This window comes from Budorcas taxicolor, chromosome 4 (assembly GCF_023091745.1).
Source record: "Budorcas taxicolor isolate Tak-1 chromosome 4, Takin1.1, whole genome shotgun sequence".
Lineage (NCBI taxonomy): Eukaryota > Metazoa > Chordata > Mammalia > Artiodactyla > Bovidae > Budorcas > Budorcas taxicolor.
The window spans coordinates 82919943-82945971 of NC_068913.1; the positions used below are offsets into that span (position 1 = coordinate 82919943).

The 26029-nt window shown below is 39.2% G+C and overlaps 1 protein-coding gene across 2 annotated transcripts in view; it reads right to left on the reverse strand.

Moving 5' to 3' along the window:
- The window catches only part of CDK13 (cyclin dependent kinase 13), a 129320-nt gene that overhangs the window by 81807 nt on the left and 21484 nt on the right, over window positions 1-26029 (reverse strand). For both annotated transcript variants that reach the window (XM_052638340.1, XM_052638339.1), the window contains exons 2-3: window positions 4378-5037; window positions 272-442 (exon numbers count right to left, since the gene is read on the reverse strand). In XM_052638340.1, the coding sequence (XP_052494300.1) occupies window positions 272-442; window positions 4378-5037 (831 nt within the window). The remainder of the gene's footprint in view (window positions 1-271; window positions 443-4377; window positions 5038-26029) is intronic.

The window sequence follows — 26029 nt, forward strand, 5'->3', positions numbered from 1 at the left end:
TATAGAAGTTTTCTTCAACACATATAATATCCCAAGAAATCAATACATTACAAACTGAGAAAAAACTGTGGTTTTATTAGTCACTTTGAGTAAGTACTCAGGCAATTATGAAAAAATTTCCAAAGCTCCAATGAAATTTATTCATATACTTAAGCTGAAAAAATAAATACACTTTTTTAAAATCTTAATTTTATATTTTATGATTTTTTTTTTCTGATGATACAGAATCATCTCTGGCCAATTTAAGAGCAGGTAGAAAGCAAGCACATACTTAGGCCTCCTTTTATTATGTAACTGTGTTGCTGTTTTCTTTTCCTCTGGACTCTTTGAGAGATCATCTCCTCCTGGTAGCTCAGGGGGCAGTGGTAAATCAGCAAGTAGACATCGCAGTTTCTTTTCTACTTCTTTTTTAACCGCTTTTACTGAAATATTTCCTCGCAAGCTAAAAAGGAATCACAAATAAACACAAAATTTATTTCACTGAGAAATAAAAATACATTTATGCAATATGCAATGGCAAAAGACTAGTTTACTTTCCAGCTATATTCAACTGCAAAATACAAAATTTGAGAGTAAAAATGATACAGAATTAGATTAAAAAAAAACAATGGAAAGCTAAGAAAAATATGAAATTGTTACTAATAATGTATAAGTATTGGTTCAATATTAACATTTGTTAATTGTAACAAATGTACCATACTAATACTGTTAGATGTTAATAATGAGACCAAGTTCAAGGTATACGGTAACCCTCTGTAATATCACTGTAAATTTTTGTAAATACTAAAACTGTTCTTAAAAAATGTTTATTTTTAAATGATACAGAATTACTATATAAACTATAAATTAAAACTTAAAGTCAAGTAGTCATGCTTTACAGGAAAATTCATTAGTTTTAAAGCATTTGGTTTGATTCTGGTAGAGAGACAAAAAGCCATTTTGTTGTAAGAAATAAACCACATGCTATTATGTATCTTGCCTATTTAAATAACCACAGGGAACTAATTTAGGGCTTCCCAGGTAGGTCAGTAGAAAAGAATCCACCTGCCAATGTAGAAGATGCAAGAGACCTAGGTTCGATCCATGGGTCAGGAAGATCCCCTGGAATAGTAAATGGCAACCCACTCCAGTATTCCTGCCTGGAACATTCCATACACAAAGGAACCTGGAGGGCTACAGTCCATAGGGTAGCAAGGGTCAGACAGGCCTGAGCACGTACACAAAGAACTGATTTAGCGTCATCCCTTTTCCGAATAAATTTTTCTTGAATTGGACAATGATTCTTTTTTTTTTTTTTTTTTTAGTTTTTTAAAGATTCTAGTTTATCAGAATTACAGTTGAAAATTAAGCTCAGTTTTATACTTTTTATGAATATATTAAGGGCTCTGATTTTTTTTAAGTATATGTTAACCTGGTAATTATTTTAAACCTCCCAGACATTACAAATGTAACACACTGAAAGAGAATCTTAAAATGGTAATAAAATTTGGACTTCACATACTTTCATTTTTTATATATAATTTTATTTCTTTGTTTTTGGCTGTGCTGGGTCTTTGCTGCTACATGCAGTTTTCTCTACTTGCGGCAAGCAGTCCACAGGCTCCTCATTACAGTGGCTTCTCCTACTGCAGAGCAGACTCTACGTTGCTCAGGCTCAGTAGCTGCAGCCGCCAGGCTCTAGAGCAAGGCTCCCTGGTTGCGGCGCAGGCTTAGCTGCTCTGTAGCATGCAGGATTTTCCCTATTAGCGACTGAACACTGTCTCCTGCACTGGCAGGTGGATTCTTTACCACTGAGCCAGCAGAGAAGCCTTACTTCATATACTTTTATAACAGGTATGAGTCCCAGAATTTAAAAAATTTAGTGAAACTACACTGCTGTAGTCAGAAATTACTACTGATGTTAACAATGTCATTTTACTTAATTATCACTTCTACTTACATTGAAAATTAATATTGTACAATAAATATATGGATCTTTTAATACCATCTGATAAAAACTATCAATAAAATTATGACTTTTCTTGACAACCCCAGGTTACTTACTAGAAAGTAACCTCTAATAGGGAAAACAAGCTCAAAAGGGACATGGATTCCAGTTTTATTTCTATAGTAATGGTGTCATGCAACCTATTTCTCAATTTTAATGTCCCACCATTTAACAAATATTCACTGTATATGTCCATGTGCTAGATGTTACATAAAACACTATAGTTTAACAAGAGAAAAAAATTCACAAAAACATTAAGATTCAGTTCTTCTCAGAAAAAAGCTTTCAGTCTTTTGGAAGACGTCAGTAAACACCAGGATACAGTACTAAACACACTGATTTCCAGAGTAATATGGTACTAAAGGGTAGCCAACTCAAGACTGAAAGACAGTAAAAGCTTTTTTCTAGAAAAGGTACCACTTGAACTGTCTGAAAATAAATCTATTTAAAATAATTTATTTAGAGAACTGTAGTCTCTAACTCGTAATTAGACTTTAGTCAAAAATTTGCTTGTACAAAAACAATTCAACATGGGGGCGCAGTGTAGAAGTCTTACTCTACTTACAATTTAGCATGTAAAAGACTGCCTATACTCAAATACATCATTATATGAACTATTAAATTCAGCAAGGCTCCGAGACTTAAGAGAAATGAAATATTACTTCCCAAGAATAACACTATATAATTTAAAATATATTTGCACTGAATACTTGCAATAACCAATAGGATATCTAATGATTTTTTTTTGTTTCCATATACTACAGTAACAAAAAAAACAATAAAATGCCTTAACAAGAAATGTGTAAGATCAAGAGAAGAAAATTAAAACATGATTGATAAACATAAAACTAGATAAGAATGAAAGAAAAGAAAAGATGTTTTCATATGGGAAGTTCCAATTCTGTACAGCTGTCAGTCTCCAAATTAATCACTGCATTTAATCAAGTCCCAAACAAAAAATCAAGCAAGAGAAATCAAATGATTTAAAATTTATCTAAGAAAAAAGGAAAAAATGCCAACAGTGGACCCAAATTCATTCACAGCAGCACTGAAGTTGAGGCTGAAGGGTTAGGTTGTTCACTAAGCAGTCATTTACTCCATCCCTTCACTTTTACATTACCTGCCTGCGTCTAACTTTTATATATGGCACCAGAAGTCAGTGAGATAGAGTATTCAATAAATGATGTTAGCAACAACTGATCTATTAGTCCACAAGGTGGTGGACGAGAGTGGACAATCAGACCATGTCTTTCTCCCACATATAATAAACAAAAACAAATTTCTGTAAGATGTGAATCAGCCTTTAAAAACTTTTTAAACCTGTAAGTTTTAATGGAAAAATGACAGATCCAAATACATTCAAAATGGAGAACATTCACACAGCCAAAACAAGTTAAGTCTCAAAGACAAGCAACACACTCTGAAAGGCACAGATCAAGATCCTAACATAAGGGGTACCTATAAATCAATTAAAAAAAAATAATAATCTTAAGGAAAAGTCAGCATAAGACCTGAACAAGCAATTCACTGGAAAAAATAGCCAAATGTTCAGAAAGATGCTATATCTCAATATATATATCTCAATAATCAGAAAAAGGCAAAATTAATCACATATTTTAAAGATTTTCAATATTTCAATATTGGCAATATTTAGTAACACTGAAGCAATTTTATATATTTGGCTACATAAATTGACACACAATCCTACTAAGACACAATTTGGCAGTTTCTATCAAATTTTTAAATGTGGAGCTTTGATCACATAACTATCCTACATAAATTGCTCATGTGTACATAAAATATTAATGTATAAGGAGTGTTTAATAGCAAAAAATTTTAAATCTAAATATCCATTAATCAACAGGACAATAATTAATAAGTGGATGCATCCACTTCCATGTGAAGGAATACTGAATCTATCTCTACCAACATGGAAAGATCTCCAATACATTAAATTTCAAAAGAAGAGAGGAAGAATATTTAGGGACCTAAAGTGATAAATTTATAAGGTCAGTGAAAACATTAGAAATAAGCAAGATAATATGATATTATCACCCAGGACAGATTCTATAATAAAATGCCCTGTCTCTGATAACATCAAATACTCAGCCAAAGAAAATACTGACATTTCTCATTTCCAAACTCAAACTGAAACATACATTATATGCCATGACAATGGCAATTTTTACCAGGAATTCTTAGCATAAGCTATAATTTTTTCATCCTACATACAACGTGCTTCATTTTAAGTTGTATACCATAAAGAAAATTAATTCACTTACTAAACAGTATTTCATAAAAGTTTTTGGGGGGAGGGGTCAAATAATCTGTCATTTTAAACTGAGATTTCCTTTTCTTTACCCAGTCACAACAAACTTTTTTGCACTTACCTATCGGCATCTTTATCTTCAGGCAGCATGGGAGGCAGAGGCAAGGGTGGTAAGGTAGAGGTCACTAAAGCCACATGTTGCTCCTTCTCCTTGGCTCCTATGCTTGGTGTAAGTGGTTTCGTTTTCTCTTTAAGAGATACTGGTTCCTCCTTTGTAGCAGCAGATTTACTCTCCTTTCCAACTACAACTGCTTTCTTGGTGGCTTTATCTACAATCAAATTATTATCCACTTTTGTTACCTGAAGAGGTGGCTTTGCTTTTGCCTTGTCAGTTTTTAACATCCCACCGCCTGAGGGAGAAGGTGTGTGCTCAGTTTTAAGCTTCTTCACGTCCTTCACATGGTTGGTTTGTGATGCACTGGCACCAGTTTCTGTGTTCCCCTTGGTAGGTGTAGAAGCGTTGGCAGCTTTGGCAGCTTTGGCAGCAGCCTCAGCAGCCTTAGCTGCTTCTGCAGCCTTAGCTGCCTCTGCAGCTCGTGCTGCCTCTGCAGCTCGTGCTTTTTTATTCTTGTTCAATTCAGCTGCCAGGCTACTCTTCAGAGTTAGTGTGCTAGGAGAAATGCTAGAATGACGACTTCTGGATCTAGACAATCTATGCCTGCTACGAGATCTTGAATGCCTAGATGAATATGGGCTTCTGCTTCGCGATTTGGCAGACCGTCTGGTGGAAAATAATTAAGATTTAGTCAGTAATTCAGAAAAGTTCAATTTGCAATGTACAAAACTGCTAACTTGAGCCTGTAAATTAAATAGAAAGTATTTAATTTCAAAATCACCATATAGTTTTTGTGAGAGAATTTTTAAAAAAACAAAAAGCGCTTTTAAGTAAAGTATCATCTAGTGGCTATACATTTCCTGAAAACAGTGAATGCTTGATTCTGGTCTGGCCTACTAACGCTCAAAGGTAAAGCTGGATGAAAGCACATCTCTGTGAGAAGAAATACAGTAAGAATTAGGAGAAAAAAATTCAAAAATACAATCACTGCTGTCTCAAGAAAATAGAAGCAGTCACTAAAGATACATCACTGGTAGACGTGGGAGAGTGAAGTCTGACCAGTTTTTTACCAGGGAGATAATTTCTGCATCTCAAAAGCACTTTATCTGTAAGTTCAGAAGCAAGCACTGCTCTGTCTACACCAAGAATGAAAAGACTGAAACCTCTCATTTGGCAGTAAGTAAAAGAAGTCTAAATCCTGGGAACTACTGAACAATGACTGTTCACCTCTCAAAAATCACTGAAGTACAGACAAAGTCGCTCAGTCGTGTCTGACTCTGCGACACCATGGACTATACACTCCATGGAATTCTCCAGGCCAAAATACTGGAGTGGGTAGCCTTTCCCTTCTCCAGGGGTTCTTCCCAACCCAGGGATCAAACCCAGGTCTTCCACATTGCAGGCGGATTCTTTACCAACTGAACCACAGGGAAGCCCAAGAAATTGGAGTGAGTAGCATATCCCTTCTCCAGCAGATCTTCCCAACCCAGGAATCAAAGCGGGGGTCTCCTGCATTGCAGGTGGATTCTTTACAACTGAGCTAACAGGGAAGCCCCCAAAATCATTGGGAAACACAAATACTAACATATATTGAAAAGTATGGTGGCAATCAAAGTTCTTATGAAACAAATGCAGCACAGCACCAAGAGAAACAAAGCTGAGCTTTTCAAATTCACACCTTATCAAACTTCTAAGAAATACAAGACCAACGCACTATTGGAGTATTTTGATATGGCTCACTTAATGACCACATCAACCCCAGTAAAGTATCTGCAGTTTAGAGGTAAGAAACTGAATCTAAAAGATTACCTTAAGTCAGCCCCTCTCTGATTAGTAGTTGTCCTGGTTATTATCTTACTGCCACTACCCCATCCCTCCAATATTCTTCTGCCCCACTCTGTGCCAAAAGGAAGCAGACCTGAACAGCATCTGCTCAATTCCACGACTGTCCATCACTGGCAGAGAAAGGCTGGATTAATTCTTTCCAACTCCCTCCTTCCTACTGGTCATATTTTGTGGCAGACACTGTGTCCCTTTATCACCCATGGCTCCTGTCAGGTACTCCTCCACAGTTCTCACTAGGCTCTAATGACACTATGCTTTCCTTGCCCTTTCAAGCTTCCCTCTGTAACCACTGAAAACACATCCTTTGTCAGTTTTCTTACTCCATCCCTATCCCTGTACTCCTCCTGAACCATCTGAGCTGGATTCTGTCCTCTTTTAGAACCGAACTGCATGCCAGGTCTTAAAACCAGACCTTTTGATTCTGAAGTAGGTAAAGTCACATTCAACACATTAACACACTACTATTGAAGCTCAACATTCAGAAAACTAAGATCATGGCATCCGGTCCCATCACTTCATGGGAAATAGATGGGGAAACAGTGGAAACAGTGGCTGACTTTATTTGGGGGGGGGGGGGGGGGGGTCTAAAATCACTGCAGATGGTGACTGAAGCCATGAAATTAAAAGACAGTTACTCCTCAAAAGGAAAGTTATGACCAACCTAGACAGAATATTCAAAAGCAGAGACATTACTTTGTCAACAAAGGTCCATCTAGTCAAGGCTATGGTTTTCCCAGTGGTCATGTATGGATGTGAGAGTTGGACTATAAAGAAAGCTGAGCGCAGAAAATTTGATGCTTTTGAACTGTGGTGTTGGAGAAGACTCTTGAGAGTGCCTTGGACTGCAAGGAGATCCAACCAGTTCACCCTAAAGGAGATCAGTCCTGGGTGTTTATTGGAAAGGCTGATGTTGAAGCTGAAACTCTAATACTATAGCCAACTGATGCAAAGAACTGACTCATTTGAAAAGACCCTGATGCTGGGAAAGACTGAGGGCAGGAGGAGAAGCAGACGACAGATGAGATGGTTAGATGGCATCACCAACTCAATGGACATGGGTTTGGGTGGACTCTGGGAGTTGGTGATAGACAGGGAGGCCTGGCGTGCTGTGGTTCATAGGGTCGCAAAGAATCGGACACAACTGAGCGACTGAACTGAACTGATGGGAGACAGACAGTCCTTACTGAAAACTAAATATTGGGATTGAGTAAAAAAAAAAGCAAAGAAACTCTAAGAATCTATAATTAAAATGGGAAGAGAAAAGGAAGAACTGAAAATTTTTGTTTATAACTGGCCTTCATGTATTACATAATATATATTACACAATACATTTTACAATTCTAGTATGAAGACAATGGTTAGATTTAGGATAAACTCAAATAAAAATTCAACTTCTCCCTCATTCTTTCAGAAACATTTCAAAACGTACAGAGGGCCAATTAGTGTTCAGTGCTGAGCTAGTGTTTCAAATTCTATACTTTACATAAAGTATTTATGTAACATTATTTCAGGTAAAAGGGAATATTGGTTTAGAAAACACTTTAACACTTAGTTATGGTTATATACTCATATACAACGATCATTATAATCATCAATGAGCTTGTAACTATTTATGGAAATGAGGGAAATGTTTGGTTAAATATAAAGTAATAAGCTGGTTATAAACTATCTTGGATAACTTTAATATAGGAGCCAAAAGTGTCGTATTATGAAACATGCAGCCACACTTTTAATTTCCTATGCCTTCAGTATCTTGGACCTCAAAGAAAGTCTGCTATGCCATACTTCTATGTCCTGATCAGATACTAAGCAGCAGTATCTCATTCCAATCCCAAAGAAAGGCAATGCCAAAGAATGCTCAAACTACCACACAATTGCACTCATCTCACACGCTAGTAAAGTAATGCTCGAAATTCTCCAAGCCAGGCTTCAGCAATACATGAACGGTGAACTTCCAGATGTTCAAGCTGGTTTTAGAAAAGGCTGAGGAATCAAGAGATCAAATTGCCAACATCTGCTGGATCATCGAAAAAACAAGAGAGTTCCAGAAAAACATCTATTTCTGCTTTCTTGACTATGCCAAAGCCTTTGACTGTGTACATCACAGTAAACTGTGGAAAATCCTGAAAGAGATGGGAATACCAGACCACCAGACCTGCCTCTTGAGAAACAGGTCAGGAAGCAACAGTTAGAACTAGAAATGGGACAACAGACTGGCTCCAAATAGGAAAAGGAGTTCGTCAAGGCTGTACATTGTCACCCTGCTTATTTAACTTATATGCAGAGTACATCATGAGAAATGCTGGGCTGGAAGAAGCACAAGCTGGAATCAAGATTGCCAGGAGAAATACCAATAACCTCAGATATGCAGATGACACCACCCTTCTGGCAGAAAGTGAAGAGGACCTCAAAAGCCTCTTGATGAAAGTGAAAGAGGCGAGTGAAAAAGTTGGCTTAAAGCTCAACATTCAAAAAACTAAGATCATGGCATCTGGTTCCATCACTTCATGGCAAATAGATGGGTAAACAGTGGAAACAGTGTCAGACTTTATAGTTTGGGGTTCCCAAATCACTGCAGATGGTGATTGCAGCCATGAAATTAAAAGACGCTTACTCCTTGGAAGAAAAGTTATGACCAATCTAGATAGCATATTCAAAAGCAGAGACAAAAAAAAAAAAAAAAGCAGAGACATTACTTTGCCAACAAAGGTCTGTCTAGTCTAGGCTATGGTTTTTCCAGTGGTCATGTATGGATGTGAGAGTTGGACTGTAAAGAAACCTGAGAGCCGAAGAATTGATGTTTTTGAACTGTGGTGTTGGAGAAGACTCTTGAGAGTCCCTTGGACTGCAAGGAGATCCAACCAGTCCATCCTAAAAGAGATCAGTCCTGGGTGTTCAATGGAAGGACTGATGCTGAAGCTGAAACTCCAATACTTTGGCCACCTCATGCAAAGAGTTGACTCACTGGAAAAGACTCTGATGCTGGGAGGGATTGGGGGCAGGAGGAGAAGGGGACGACAGAGGATGAGATGGCTGGATGGCATCACCGACTCGATGGACGTGAGTCTGAGTGAACTCCGGGAGTTGGTGATGGACAGGGAGGCCTGGCGTGCTGCAATTCATGGGGTCGCAAAGAGTCGGACACGACTGAGCGACTGAACTGAACTGAAACTTTATTTAAGAAAACAAAGATAAAATTCCAACACAAGTAACTCCTCTAGCGTATTGATTATTCTCTTCTGCAAAGAATCTGTATAACGAAATTATCGGAAAGACAAAAAATGTTTGATTTCTAAAAATCATATTTCAGAAAAGACGTTTTTATGGTATTGGTTCTCTGTACCAAATGAAATTCTTCTAGACACGCTCTCCCTTCTTATCCAATTCTATTTCACTTCAAAGTTTTCTTAACTTTTCAAATTTTCTGTCCTAGTAAACTTATATCCTCTAAGATGTTTCATATTTGGTAATAAATTTCAATTATGTATTTACTGTTTATGTGCATACATGCTAAGTCTCTTCAGTTGTGTCTGACCTTTTGCAATCCCATGGACTGTAGCCCACCAGGCACTTCTGTCCATGGGATTCTCCAGACAAGAATACTGGTTGGGTTGCCATGCTGCCATGCCCTCCTCGGGGGATTTTCCCGACCCAGGGTGGAACCTTCATCTCCTGCACTGCAGGCAGATTCTTTATCGCTGAACCACCGAGGGAAATCCTTACTGTTTATAACAACACATTTGGGGAATCTAAAATTAAATAAAAACACAAAAGTCAAGTTTAGGTCTCTTTTTTACTGATGATCTAATATTCCAGTCAAACAAAGTTATGAGGCTAAGAGAGAAGTGGCTCGATATAAAGTGGATCGAATTAAAGAAGACGATATAATGACTTATATCATGTTACAAAAAGAACTTAAATGGATGATAGACAGCAAGTCCATGTTTTACAAATATGATTTTCTTTTTAAAAATGGTTTTTCTAATTTTTTTGCACTGTAAAATTTACAGTGAACACACATAGCTGTTTCTTGTTTGCTTTTAATGTTTTATAAGAGCGTATAGAATCTCTTTAGGTTTTCCAAATTTATACAACACAAAGCAGAGCTAGGATCAAAAAAAAGAAAACCAACTGGTTAGTGCTCACTGTTAATTAAATTAGTGTTTCTTAAACAGCATGGTGTACTGTTCACTTCACTATGTTACCCAATCTTTCCAAGACGCTAGGTCTTCTGAAATCCTACATAATTAGCAAGGAGTAATTCTTAAAACTTTTACTGTAATGATATTCAGTCCCTCATTACATAAAATCACACAGAACAGTTGTATCCAAAAGAAATTTCTGGGATGGTGGAAATGGTCTATACATTTGATATCTATTAGAGCAGTAACTATTCACAATATTGAAAGTGCAAGTCACTCAGTTGTGTCCAATTCTTTGTGACCCCATGGAATAGTCCATGGAATTCTCCAAGCCAGAATACTGGAGTGGGTAGCTGTTCCCTTCTCCAGGGGATCTTCCCAACCCAGGTATCAAACCCAGGTCTCCCACATTGCAGGGGGATTCTTTACCACCTGGCTGAGCCACCAGGGAAGCCCAATAATACTGGAGTGGGTAGCCCACCCCTTCTCCAGCAGATCTTCCTGACCCAGGAATTGAACCGGCATCTCCTGAATTACAGGCGGATTCTTTACCAGCTGCGCTACCAGGGAAGAACCCATTCACAATATTATTTTGGCCTAATTTTATATGCTAGTAGCTTATTTTACATGCTAGTAGCTATGTCCATTCAAAAACATGTTGCTAAGCCCCCTAAAAAGGTATGAAATGCTTCCCATGCAAGAATGGTTCAACATATATGTGAATTAATAAATGTGATACATCACATTAATAAAATAAAGGATAAAAATCATGTGTTTGATAGAATTCAACATCCCTTTATTATAAAAATTAAACATTATGGTTACTGGGTGAAAGGGAAGAGGGACAGATAAACTGGAAGGCTGGGATTCACACATACATGCTATTCTATATAAAAGACATAACAAATAAGGACTGTATAGCACAGAAAACTCTACTTAATCTTCTACAATGACCTACACAGGCAAAGAATCAAAAAAGAGTGGACATACATGTATGTATAACTAACTGATTTTGTTGTACAGCAGAGAGTAACACAGCAGTGTAAATCAACTATACTCCAATAAAAACTTTTAAAAATAAAATAAAAACTAAACAGACTGGACACAGAGGGACATACCTCAACACAATAAAGGCCATATATGACAGACCCACAGATAGCATTATACTCAACAGTGAAAAGCTGGAAAACTTTTCCTCAAGATCAGGAACAAAATAAAGATACCCATTCTTACCACTTTCAACCAACATAGTATTCGAAGTCCTAGTCCAAGCAACTGGGCAAGAAAAAGAAATAAAAGGCATCAAAATAAGAAAGGAAAAAGTAAAACTGTCTTGTTTGCAGACAACGTGATCTTAAATAGACAGAAAAAGCTTTAAAGACCCCACCAAAAACCTGTCAGAATATTAAGTTCAGGAAAGTTGCAGGATCCTATCATGGCTCACTGCCTTGTTGTGGCAAAGGGGCTTGAATGAAGCTATGAGCCATGCCATGCAGGGAAGCTGGGTCACAGTGAGAGATCTAACAAAACTTGATCCACTGCAGAAGGGAATGGCAAACAACTCCAGTATTCTTGCCATGAGAACTCCATGAACAGTATAAAAAGGCAGAAAGATACGACCCCAAAAGATGAACCATGCCCCCCACCCAGGGTGGAAGATGTCCAATAGGCTACTGGGGAAGAGTGGAGGACAATTACCAATTGCTCCAGAAAGAATGAAGCGGCTGGGTGAAAGCAGAAATGATCCTCAGTTGTGAATGTGTCTGGTGGTGAAAGTAAAATCCGATGCTGTAAACAACAATACTGCATAGGAACCTTGAAGGTTAGGTCCATGAATCAAGATAAATTGGACGTGGTCAAGCAAGAAATGGCAAGAATAAACATCAACATACCATCACCAATTCAATGGAAATGAACTTGGGCAAACTCCAGGAAATAGTGAGGAATAGAGAGCCCTAACGTGCTGCAGCCCACGGGGTCGCAAAGAGCTGGACACGACTTAGTGACTGAACAACAACAAAGTTGCAGGATACAAAGTCAGTATTAAAAAAAATCAGTTGTCCTTCTATACGCTAACAATGAACTATTAGAAAGACTAAGTAAGAAAACAATCCCTTTTAAATAGCATCAAAAAGAAGAAACCAATCAGGAATAAATTTAACCAAGGAGATGAAAGAAATTGCAAAAGAAATAAATGGAAACATCTGTGCTCATGGAGTGGAAGAATTATTAAATCATCCATACTCCTCAAAGTAGTCTACAAATTCAATGCAACCCCCATTAAAATTCAAATGGCATTTTATACAAAAATTGGGAAAAAATATTAAAATTCATATGGAACCACAAAAAACCCTGAATAGCACAAACACTCTTGAAAAAGAAGAACAGAGTTGGAGGCATCAACCTTCTGATTTCAAACTATATTACAAAGTTATAGTAATCAAAATAATTGATTACTGTATTGGTAATTGTATTGACATAAAAACAGAGATTCAGGCTAACAGCACAAAATGGAGGGTCTAGAAATAAACCCTTGCATACATATGGCCAATTAATTTTCTACAAAGGAGTCAAGAATACAGAAAGAAGAAAGAATGATCTCTTCAATAAATGGTGTGGGAAAACTAGATGACCATATGCAAAAAAATAAAACTGGACCTTTATTTTATACCACATACAAAAATCAACTCGAAATGGATAGAGACTTGAAGATAAGATTTGAAACCATAAAATTCCTAGAAGAAAAACAGGGGGTAAACTCCTTGATATTGGTCTTGGCAATGGTTTATCAAAAGCAAAAACAAACACGTGGGACTACATCAAAATCATGCATAGCATAACTTATGTATAACAAACTTGTTATGCATAACAAAAGTTATGCATAGCAAAGGAAACCACCAACAAAACAAAAAGTCAACCTATATAGCATGGGAAAAAGTGTTCTTGATAAGAGGTTTATATACAAAATACATAAGGAACTCATACAACTCAGAGCAAAAAAATCAAATAACCCAATTAAAAAGTGAGCAAAACGGACTTCCTGGCAGTCCACTGGCTAAGTCTCCATGGTTCCATAGCAGGGAGGGCAGACTTGATCCCTGGTCAGGGAACTAAGATCCCACATGCCACTCTGCACAGCCAAATAATTAAATTTTTAAAAGCATTTATTTAAAAGAATGTGGGCAAAGGACTTGAAGAGATTTTGAAACACATCCAAATGGTGAACAGGTATCTGAAAAGGTGCTTAGTATCACTAATCATCAGAAAAACACAATTCAAAACCACAATGAGAAGGCATCACATATCTGCTTGAATGTCTATAATGGGAAAGGTGAGAAACACTGAATGCTGGTGAGAATGTAGAGAAAATGGAACCTCAGTACACTGATGGTAGGAATGCAAACTGATACAACCACCACAGAAATCATATGAAGCACATCTAGAAGTCAAAACTACAACTACCAGCAATCCACTTCTGTATATATTCAAAGGAAATGAAATCACTACCTCAAAACAGGTATGTGTACAGACATACCCACAGCACCACAAAAAGCAAATTTACAATAAAGCAAGTCACACAAATGTTTTGGTTTCCCAGCGCATATAAAAGCTATGTTATACTACACTGTTGTCTATTAAGTATGCAGTAGCATTATTTCTAAAATAAATATATACCTCAATTTTAAAAATTACTGTTGTTGGTACCTCAACATAATAAAGGCCATATACAACAAACCCAAGCAAACATTCTTCTCAATGGTGAAAAACTAAAAGCATTCCCTCTAAGATGAGGAATAACACAAGGGTGGCCACTCTCTCCACTATTATTCAACAGTTTTGGAAGTCCTACCCAAGCAATTAGAGAATAAAAAGAAATAAAAGGCATCCAGATTGGAAAAGGAGTAAAACTCTGTCTGCAGATAACATGATACTATACATAGAAAGCCCTAAAGATACCACCAGAAAATTACTAAGAGCTAATCAATGAATTTAGTAAAGGTACAGGACACAAAACTAATACACACAAACCCCTTGCATTGCTATATGCTAACAACAAAAAAGCAAAAAGAGAAATTAGGGAAACAATCCCATTCACTACTGCAAACAAAAAGGATAAAATACCTACGAATAAACCTATGTAAGCAGACAAAAGACCTGTAAGCAAAAAACTGTAAGACACTGATGATAAAAGAAATCAAAGATGACAAAAACAAATGGAGGGATATACCATGTTCTTGAATTGGAAGAATCAACATTGTGAAAGTGACTATATTACCCAAAGCAATCTACAAATTCAATGCAATCCCTATAAAATTTCCAATGGCATTTCGACAGAACTAGAACAAAAAAAACTTTACAATTTGTATGGAAACACAAACCTGAATAGCCAAAGCAATTTTGACAAAGAAAAACAGAGCTGGAAGAACCAACCGTCCTGACTTCATACTATACTACAAAGCTACAGTCATCAAGACAGTATGATACTGGCACAGAAACAGAAATACAGATCAATGTAACAAGAAAGAAAGCCCAGAGATAAACCAACACATCTATGGGCACCTTATCCTTGACAAAGCAGGTAAGAATATACAATGGAGAAAAAAACAATGGAGCTCTTCAGTAAGTGGTGCTGGGAAAACTGGACAGCTATGTGTAAAAACATGAAATCACAACACTTCCTAACATCATACACAAAAATAAATTCAAAATGGATTAAAGACCTAAATGTAAGGCCAGAAACTATAAAACTCGTAGAGCAAAACATACGCAGAACACTCTTTGACATAAATCACAGAAAGATCCTCTGACCCACCTTCTATAGTAATGGAAACAGAAACAGAAACAAACAAATAAGGCCTAACTAAACTTAGGAGCTTTTTGCACAGAAAAGGAAACTAAACGCGATGAAAAGACAACTCTCAGAATGGGAGAAAAAACTGCAAATGAAACAATTAACAAAGGATTAATCTCCAAATTATGCATGTGACTCATGCAACTCAATATAAGAAAAACAAACAACCCAATGAGGAAACGGGGAGAAGACCTCAACAGACATTTCTCCAAAGACAACATGGAGGTGGCCAATAAACACATGAAAACATCCTCAACACTGCTAATTATTAGAGAAATGTAAATCAAAACCACAATGAGGAGTCACCTCACATGGGTCTGAATGGCCATCATCAAAAAATCTACAAACAATATATGCTGGAGAGGATGTGGAGAAAAGGGAACCCTCCTGAACTGCTGGTGGAAAAGTAAAATGATACAGCCACTATGGAGAAGAGCATGGAGATTCCTTATGAAACTAAGAATGAAACTACTATGTGACCCAGCAATCCCACTACTGGGCACGTACCCTGAAAAAAACACAATTCAAAAAGACACATGTACCCCCAATGTTTACTGCAGCACTACTTACAAGAGTCAGGACATGGAAGCAACCTAGATGTCCAATGACTGATGAATGGACAAAGAAGTTGTGGTACATATCTACAATGGAATATTACTGGGCCATGAAAAGGAACAATTCTGAGACAGCTGAACTGAGGTGGATGAACCTAAAGCCTGTTGTACAGAGTGAAGTTAAGACAGATAAACAAATATTGTACATTAACAGATACATATGGAATCTGGAAAAATGGTACTGATGAACCTATCTGAAGGGTAGAAATAGAGACACAGACACAGACAACAGACTTGTGGACACAGGAGGGAAAGGAGAGAGTGAGATGAACTGAGAGAAAAGCAATGAGGCACTGACATACATGCACAGCCATGCGTGAAACACACAGCTAGTAGGAAGCTGCTGTGTAACACAGGGAGCTCAGTCCAGTGCCCCGTGATGACCTAGAGGGCTGGGATGGGGGCAGAGGTGAAGGGTCAAGAGGGAACAGAGAGCAATTAGCCTCCAATTAAAATAAATAAGATTTTCAAAAAGAATATGCTGCTGGGAAAACAGCACCAATAGACTTACTCAATACAGGGGTGCCACAAACTTTCATTTCAGTTTGTATACAAAAAAAAAAAACACGAAGAGCCTACAAAGCACAATAAAACAAAATACTGCTATACGCCCAGGTTCACTGCAGTACTATTCATAGCAGCCAAGATACCTAAGTGTTCATGAGCAAATGAACAGATAAAGAAAATGGGGGCATGTGTTTAATATGATGTAGCCTTAAAAAAAAAAGACAAATTCTGCCGTTTGTGACAACACTGATGAATCTGGAGGGTGTTATGCTACGTGAAGTAAGTCAGAGAAGGACAAATACTGCATGATTATCACTTATCGCAGTCGGACACGACTTAGCAACTAAACAACAGCAAAAAAATCAAAAAGAAAAGGTAAATATGCGAAGTCATGAATGTGTGAAAAGACTCTCACTATCTGTACATATATCAAAACCATCACTGTTGATACCTTGAATATAATTTTATGTTTACTTGTCAATTATACCTCAATAAACCAGGGGGAGAACACTTCCCAAAATGAAGAAAAGCACTATATAAACATAATGTGGCACTAATTTTTAAAAAACCAGTCTCTCTCACTCACCCCTTTGGCCACTCAGTCAAAACTCTAAACTCTAAATATTCCTATAAAATTTACCATGCATTTTATTATAACAGTGCTATTAACTTTAATAGTACCATTAAACAGTACTATAAAATAGCAGCTGCTTAAATTTATCTCCTTGTTTCAAAACTAACCCATAACTAACCCATACTTACATGCAAAATGAACACCTTTCTATAAAATCTGCTCTGTCATTCTCTATTTTTGATTTCACCACACTCCTCCACCCACTTACCCAGCTTAAAAACCTTCCCAGTTTTCTGTTGCCCACTTCACATGCCATTAGTTGCCTGATTTTATGATTCTAACTCAACATTCCCACACATCCATAATTCCCTGCATGTTGCCTACTGCTGCTGTAACAAATTAATCCACAAATCTAGTGGCTTAAACAACACAAATGATTTATCTTAGTTTCCAGAAGTCCAAAATGTCTCACTGGGCTAAAATCAACATGGCACCAGGGTTTTGTTCTGAGAGAGTCATTTCCTAGGCAGGTTGATAAGAAGTCTAGGGGTCCCCAAGGAGAGAGGGGTCTGGAATTCTCAAGGAGGAAGAAAGGACAAACTTTTTTCCTTCTCTACATTCCTTAGGATTATATAACAACGTATTCTGCCTGAGGACAGTCTGGATTAAACCTTCTGGCTAATTCTGTAAATTATGGGAGTAGACCTGCTCTTTACAAGGATTATATAACAACAATGTATTCTGCCTGAGGACAGTCTCTGGATTAAACCTTCTGGCTAATTCTGTTATCTTAAAATGCAAATTATGGGAGTAGGTCTGGTGAGGTCTTTACAACCTCCAGACATTCTTTTGATTTACTGGAAAGTATATAACTTCGTTGCTAACACTAACAAGCGGGCACTCTTTCTGCCCCCTTCTGATGCCTATGTCAGAAGCTTTCTCTATCTCCTTTATACTTTAATAAAACTTCATTACACAAAAGCTCTGAGCGATCAAGCCTTGTCTGTGGCCCCAGGTTGAATTCTTCTCCTCCGGGGGCCAAGAATCCCGGCGTTGTGATTCAACAACAACCTTTCATCTTGGGGGCTCGTCCGGGATCCTTCAGGACAAGGTAAGGATGCTTGGAGCTCTAGTTCTTTGTTCTCTTAGCGAACACATTTTCTGCTGTGCTTTACTAACTCTACGGTGTGCTTGTGTGAATGAATGACATGCCCAGTGTGAAGCAAATAAGGAGCCTGGCTCTGCGGTTCCACGGTGATCTCATACGGCTTATGGCAGAAACCTGTCGGGGGTTTCTACCAACCTGCCAAGGCCAAGAGGCACCCAATGTCTCTTTGGGAACCGACCAGAAACAGGCAAAGCGTGTGGACCGAACTCTCCTTTCTTGGTCAAACCTTTCGGTCTCTTTGACCATTTCATAACTCCTTGGGAATTAGAAGTACTAACCTAATTTATCGGATCATAGACTTTCAAGGGACTTGTGATCTATACTGTTACTGTGCACTGTGGCAAACTTGGATTGGTAGTCAAGAAAGCGCCTAGCCTCGCTAGGAATCCAAAGTTTGGAAGCTAGATGGAGCTTTAGCCCCAAGAACATCTCGGAGGTTAAAGGTTACTCAGATTGGGACTGCAATGGGTTTTTCCTTTGGTAACGCTGGCTCTTAGTGGACCAGAGGAGGCTCTCATACTGGTGTGGTGATGCTTGAAAAGAACATCCCAGCTTTATCTTCGTATCGGTCTTATTGTGGTCAGGAATATACTCAGGGTCGTGCACAGGCACTCAGGTGACGAATGTTTCCCCCAGCGGTCTTAGCTTGGGAGGCATTCCGGAAGGTTACTCTGATTGCACCCCAGGTGGCATCAGAGGCAAGCAAGGTTAAAGGTGAAGAGCTGGACATCAGATAGAGATGCTATCAGGTCTACCCCTGGTACATCCCCACCCCATCTCGGTGGTAGAACTGGGAGGGTCGAGACGGCGCCTGCATCGGTAAGGGACAGACTAAGTCCGACCAGGAAGGAAAAGCTTTTGGTGTAAAGTCTGTCTACACCCCCATCTAGAGCAGGGAGGGATGCCTCCGGTAGGAAAATGGCCCTAGTCGCTATTTTTCTCTCTTACAGATGGGAGCTAACAATTCCAGCCTCACTCCTTTGAACTGTATCCTGAAAAACTGGGATAGATTTGATCCCCAGGGCTTAAAGAAGACACACCTGGTCTTCCTATGTGATACTGCATGGCCACGGTTATCCATTAGAGGATGGCGAATGGTGGCCGGTTGGAGGGTCTCTTAAGTATAATACTGTTTTACAATTAGACCGGTTCTGTAAGGAACAAGGGAAATGGGTAGAAGTAGCATATGTGCTGCCCTTTTTCTCTCTGAGAAATATGCCAGACTTATGTCCTAAGGGTATAGATTTGGGCGTGAAACCTTCAACTCTCTCCTGTCCTCCTACTTTGCCCCTGTACCCGGGGCTCCAAGCTGAGCTAACTGAAAGCCAGAAAACACCCCTCAAAACAGCTGCTTTGGTCTCAGTGGAAACCCAAACTGAGATTCAGACTGCTTTGGTCTCAGTGGAAATCCAAACTGAGATTCAAACCACTTTGGTCTCAATGGAAACCCAAACTGAGATTCAAAGTGCCCATGTGGAGGTCCAAACAACCCCTGTCTCAGCACAACCTCAGACTACTCTGGTTTCAGTAGAAACTCAGACCATCGAAGTAAAGAGATGAGATGGAGGACAGGAGACAAAGAGAGAAAAAAAAAAACATGTTTCTCCAGTCTATCCCTGGGATCATATGTGCAGAGCAGCCAGAGAGACTGAGGAACAGCCACACAAGCTGTTGCCTCTTCATGAACACCCACCAGGAGAAATAATCAGTCTATGAGAGTTAATAAGCCTTTTTCTTATCAAGAAATACAACGAATCAAGGAGGATCTGGGAGACTATTTAGAGGACCCAGAAAAATATATTAGAGCTTTTAAAGGTGTTACTCTGCTTTATGACCTTACTTGGAAGGATGTGATGTATATCTTGGGACAAACGCTGACTCCTGACTCAAAGACTCGAGTTTTGGGAAAATCGGTTGCTTATGGAGATGAATGGCTTGGTAATCAATCAGTAGGGAAGAGGGAAGACAAGATAGCGGCCCTCCCCACTGGCAATCAGGCGGTCCCAACTATAGAACCAGACTGGGACTACAACTCAGCTAAAGGAAGATGGGATCAGAGTCAGTTTGTCAGATGTATTCTTGAAGGACTCAGGCAGGCGTGTTCTAAGCCTTTAAACTATAGCAAATTGGCAGACATAGAACAGGAGGAGAAGGAAGCTCCTGGTAAATTCCTAGATAGACTAAGAGAAGCTCTTCACAGATTGACTGAGATTGATCCCAAAAGTGAAGAAGGAAAAGTGATCTTAAAAGATAGTTTTATCACTCAGTCGGCTGCAGATATCCGCCATAAGCTACAAAAACGGGCGTATGGACCAAATCAGTCTTTAGATACTCTGTTACAACTGGCTCAGATGGTCTATTATGGTAGGGAATGAGGAAAAGAAAGAAAGACAAAGGAAAAGGCGGAAGCCTTCGCAATGGCTATGAAAAACGCTCTTATGCAGCCGGAGAAAAATGCCCAGAGGGAGCCAGGTGAAAAGGGATGGGCTTGCTATTACTGTGGAAAGGAGGGGCACCTCAAGCAGGATTGCCCTCAGGCATCTAAGCCGCCCCCAGCTCCATGTCCGGTCTGCAAAGGACCACACTGGAAGAGAGACTGCCCTCAGAGGCATAGGTCTCCAGGGTGGGACTCTCAAGACAATCAGGACTGAAGGTGCCCGTGGGTCCCCACACAAGCTCCCATCCTAATTACACCTGAGGAACCCCGGGTATTAATAATTGTGGGGGGCCAATCCGTCGATTTCCTTTTAGATACTGGGGCAACTTACTCTGTGCTTACTGAAGCCCCTGGCCCACTTTCTTCCCAATCAGCTTCCATAACGGGACTGTCTGGACGAGCCAAAAGGTATTATTTCAGTTATTCTTTATCTTGCAACTGGGATTCTGTGCTATTTTCACACGAGTTTCTGATTGTGCCAGAACCTCCCTCACCACTTTTGGGGAGGGATATACTGAGCAAGGTCCATGCCTCTGTTTTTATGAATATGGAGCCCTCCCTTTCTCTTCCTCTAGTTGAACGAAATGTAAATCCTAGAGTATGGGCTGATAGAAAATCTGTGGGTAGAGTACAAAATGCTATTCCTGTAGTTGTCAAGCTCAAAGACCCACACTTATTTCCACATAAGAAGCAGTATCCTCTGAAACCTGAGGTTAAGGAAGGGTTAAAACCCATCATTGAAAATTTAAAGGAACAGGGACTATTAATTCCCTGTAACAGTCCTTGGAACACTCCTGTTTTGGGTATAAAGAAATCAAATGGTAAATGGAGACTAGTTCAAGATTTACGTGTAATAAATGAGGCTGTAGTTCCTTTACACCCCGTGGTGCCTAATCCTTATACTCTATTGTCTGAAATTCCTGAACGAGCCAAGTATTTCTCAGTAATTGATTTAAAAGATGCCTTCTATTCAGTGCCTTTGGTGGAGGAAAGTCAATTTCTATTTGCCTTTGAAGACCCTACACAGCCAGCTTCTCAGTTAACCTGGACAGTTTTGCCCCAGGGATTTCGTGACAGTCCTCACTTATTTGGACAAAGTTTGTCACGGGATCTACAAAACTTTAATAGCTCTGAAGCGGTGGTGTTACAATACGTAGATGATATTTTGCTCTGTGCTGAAACAGAGAAAGCTTGTTCGCGAGCCTCAGAAGATTTCTTAAGCTTTCTGGCAGGCTGTGGTTACAAGGCTCAGCTTTGTCAACAATCTGTTAGATATCTGGGCCTAGTCATATCAGAAGGGACTAGGGCCATAGGCCCTGAGAGAATTAAACCTATACTAAATCATCCCCTACCTATGACTTTAAAACAAGGATTTTGGGGAATGAAAAATTTCGATTCCGGGTTATGGGGAACTTGCCCGGCCTTTATATAAACTTATAGCTGAAACTCAACAGGCCCAAACTGACAAACTGATTTGGTCTCCAGAAACTCAAAAGGCTTTTAAGGTTCTTCACACTGCTCTCCTGCAAGCTCCAGCTCTGAGCTTGCCCACAGGGTCAGAATTTAATTCATTTGTCACTGAAAGGAAAGGTATGGCCTTGGGAGTTTTGACACAACCCCAAGGGCCTCACCAGCAACCTATTGCTTATCTAAGCAGAGAATTAGATGTAATTTCACGTGGGTGGCCCCACTGCCTAAGAGTAACTGGGGCAGCGGCTTTATTAGCACCTGAAGCTTTAAAAATAATTAAAGGATGAAACCTTACTGTACTGACTTCTCATGATGTGAGTGGAATCTTAAATTCTAAGGTTAATATTTGGATGACAGACAGTAGGCTTCTTAAATATCAGTCATTGTTGTTAGAAGGACCAGTAACTAAGCTTAAAGTTTGTGGAAATTTAAATTCTGCCACTTTCCTTCCTGAGAAGGAAAATGAAACACCTGATCACGATTGTTCTCAATTCCTAACTTTAAACTATGCAGCTCGGGAAGATCTAATGGATACCCCATTAGACAATCCTGACCTGGAAATATTTACAGATGGCAGTTCTTTTGTTCAGGATGGAAAGCGTAAAGCAGGTTATGCCCTGGTGACTGCTGAACAGGTTTTGTAAGCAAAATCTCTCCCCTTCTGGATTACAACAAAGTGGGTAGTATCCTGGAGAGGACTGGGAAATTGATTTTACTCATATGCAAAAAGCTAATGGATATTGTTGCTTACAAGTTTGGGTAGATACTTTTACTGGATGGATTGAGGGTTTTCTCTGTCGTGAACAGGCTAAGGAGGTTAATAAAGATTCTCTTCATCAGCAGAAGGATTCCCGTGGTGGACATCTCCACTTCAAGGAAAAGACTTTCTCCAAGTGTGTAAATACCTTTGACAGCAATTACATGCGATGCCTCTCCTTCATCTGATGACATCTACCAACCCTAAAATGGACGAGTGCAACACACTGCACTTTAACTATGGACATAATGTGACTTTTAATTTTAAGTTGTTTTAATGACTATGTTGCCTTACATCTGTAATTGTATAACTGGATTTGTTTCTAGCCGCATGAAAGCTTTTAAGTTACAAACGGTTGCTCAAACTCCTGCTACTGCTGCACCTTCCTCCAACTACTATTTGGGGCCCCTGGATCAGATATCCTCAATATGAGGATTAGGAGAATATACTGCCTCGCCAATTTAGGGACAATACCCCTTCTCAGCTCAGAAGCAGTTATGGAACCAGAACGACGCCCCTTTTCCCTAGGCAATAGGGAAAAGAAAAGGGGGGAATGAGAGTCATTTCCTAGGCAGGTTGATAAGAAGTCTAGGGGTCCTCAAGGAGAGAGGGGTCTGGAATTCTCAAGGAGGAAGAAAGGACAAACTTTTTTCCTCCTCTACCTTTCAGTTCCTTCTACAGTCTCTTGGGAATACCTGTTTCCTTGCCTTTTCCAGCTTCTAAAGGCTGTCCATTCCTTGGTTCACGGTCCCACATTATCTGACCTCTGCTTTCATCATCACATTTCCTCTCTCTGTTTCTATCATCACATGGTCTTTTCTGACTCTGACTTTCCTGCTTCCTTTTACAAAGATCCTTGTGTTTACCCAGGATCTATTACCAGAATAATCTATTTAAAAATTCCTATTTTAATCTACAAAATTCCTTTTGTCACATAAAGTAACATACCACAAATTCACATGGACATCTTTTGTCTGTGTTTGTGTTAGCTGCTCAGTCGTGTCAGACTCTTTGTGATCCCATGGACTGTAGCTCACCAGTGTCCTCTGTCCATGAATTCCCTGGACAATACTGGAGTGGGCTGCCATCCCCTTCTCCAGGGGATCTTCCCAACCCACAGATGGAACCTGGGTTTCCTGCAATGCAGGCAGATTCTTTGCCATCTGAGCCACCAGGACATCTTTGAGGAGGCCATTATTCACATCTTCCTTTTCTACTCTGAAGGCCACTGTTCTATTTCAGACCCCATTACCTCTCCTCTAGGTTACCCTATCATCTTAAAAAGGATTGACTTCCTCAAATCTAACTTGTCCCAACCATTTATTTGTACAGACACCATAACCAAACTATTAATAATTCTCACTTTTCAGTGATTGTTACATGTCTCATACTCACTCACTTCCCTTCTCTTTTTGTAACTATTCCAAACCTTCACACCTTTTTTAAGCTCACACACCATTCTCCAAATCTTTTTTTTTTAAGCCACTTTACTTCTATTGCACAGAAGAAAACAAATTAAGGTTACCAAGCATGTTTCTTACCTGTAAACCTAATCTGAATCCCATCCACCTTATGTTCCACCTGATTTCAGAGCAGGTGTTCCTCTTTCTCTTAAGGCTAACTCACTGTAATACTTCCGATCCCATATTCTCTAAATATTACTTCAAAGAGTACGGCCCATAAACAAAAGCAGCAGCATCCTGATCCAGGGAGCTTATCAGAAATGCTGTGTCTCAGACTCCAACCCAGACCTTCCGATTCAGAATCTGCATTTCAACAGAATTCCCGTTACAGTTTGAGATGTACTATGCTAGGCTCCTCAAAGGCTACGCCATTACTTGTGACTTCAACCCTTTGCTGTCTATTTACTATCTCCTCTCAGGAAATAAAAAAACTCAAGACTCTTTGATCTTTAAAAACAGACAAGAAAAAATAAGCGAACAATAGTACCTTGATATTGTATCTTTATCTCTCCTTCAAATTATAGGCAAATTCTAATCTGCCCCCATATACTCAAGTCACTATAATCTGACTTATATATCCTCACTGAAACTACTGAGGTGACCAATGACCTACTTCTGGAGGAAAAATAAAGGGAGAAAGAAAGAAATGTCAACATCTATGATGACAACGCTGACTACACCCTTTAAAAAAAACTTCTAACCACTTTTTTTTTTTTAATTTTAAAATCTTTAATTCTTACATGTGTTCCCAAACATGAACCCCCCTCCCACCTCCCTTCCCATAACATCTCTGTGGGTCATCCCCATGCACCAGCCCCAAGCATGCTGTATCCTGCGTCAGACATAGACTGGCAATTCAATTCTTACATGATAGTATACATGTTTAATACCTTTTTTCTTCCTGATTGTTTTTTTCACTTCTATGGCTGTCTCTCAATGCTCCTTAAGGTTCCTCTTCACTTACCTATTCTCTCATGATTATTTAATTTATATTTATATATGGCTTCCCTTGTGGCTCAGCTGGTAAAGAATCCACCTGCAATGTGGGAGACCTGGGTTCGATTCCTGGATTGGGAAGATCCCTGGGAGAAGGGAACAGCTACCCACTCCAGTATTCTGGCCTGGAGAATGACAAGACAGCGTGATTTTCCTTATTCACTATGTAAGGCTTAAATCATCATCTAAATGTTGATCAACCCGCAAGTCATCCTTTGCCCCTCCCAATTATCTTACATGCACCTCTGACACAATACAGCTGAAACTATTAGCCTACCTCTCCAAATCCACCCCCTTTCCCCTTAAATATACTCTATCCTCATGCAATGGTATCCACTGAAGTAGCAGAAATCTGGAAGTCATTCCATATTCCACCTGATCCTTTCCTCCCTTCTCCTATAACCAACTGATTTTCAAGTCCTGCCAATTCTACATCTTAAGCAGGTCTCCAGTTTTCCAGGCTCTCTATTCCCTTAGCTACTATTTCACATGAAGAGGTCCTACATCATCTTTTACTTGGTCCAATGTAATACAAGTTCCCCACCTCAAATCTTTACCTTTTTTCTAATTTACTATTCACGCTGCCACCTGAATCTTTCAGTTTCTCTCTGACAAAACTCTTCACAGCCTTGTACTGCACACAAAACCTCATCCAGCCATCCCAAAATACATAAAGTGCCAGAATGTTTCTTCATATACCTCTCTTTATCAATTTTATCTGCTACGAAAAGGGATACTTTATGTCCAAGCACTAATATCTACCTCTATGAAGCCTTCCCTTATTATGCCAAGCAGCTGGCATAGTTCCTTGAACTATGATCCTGCAACACTTT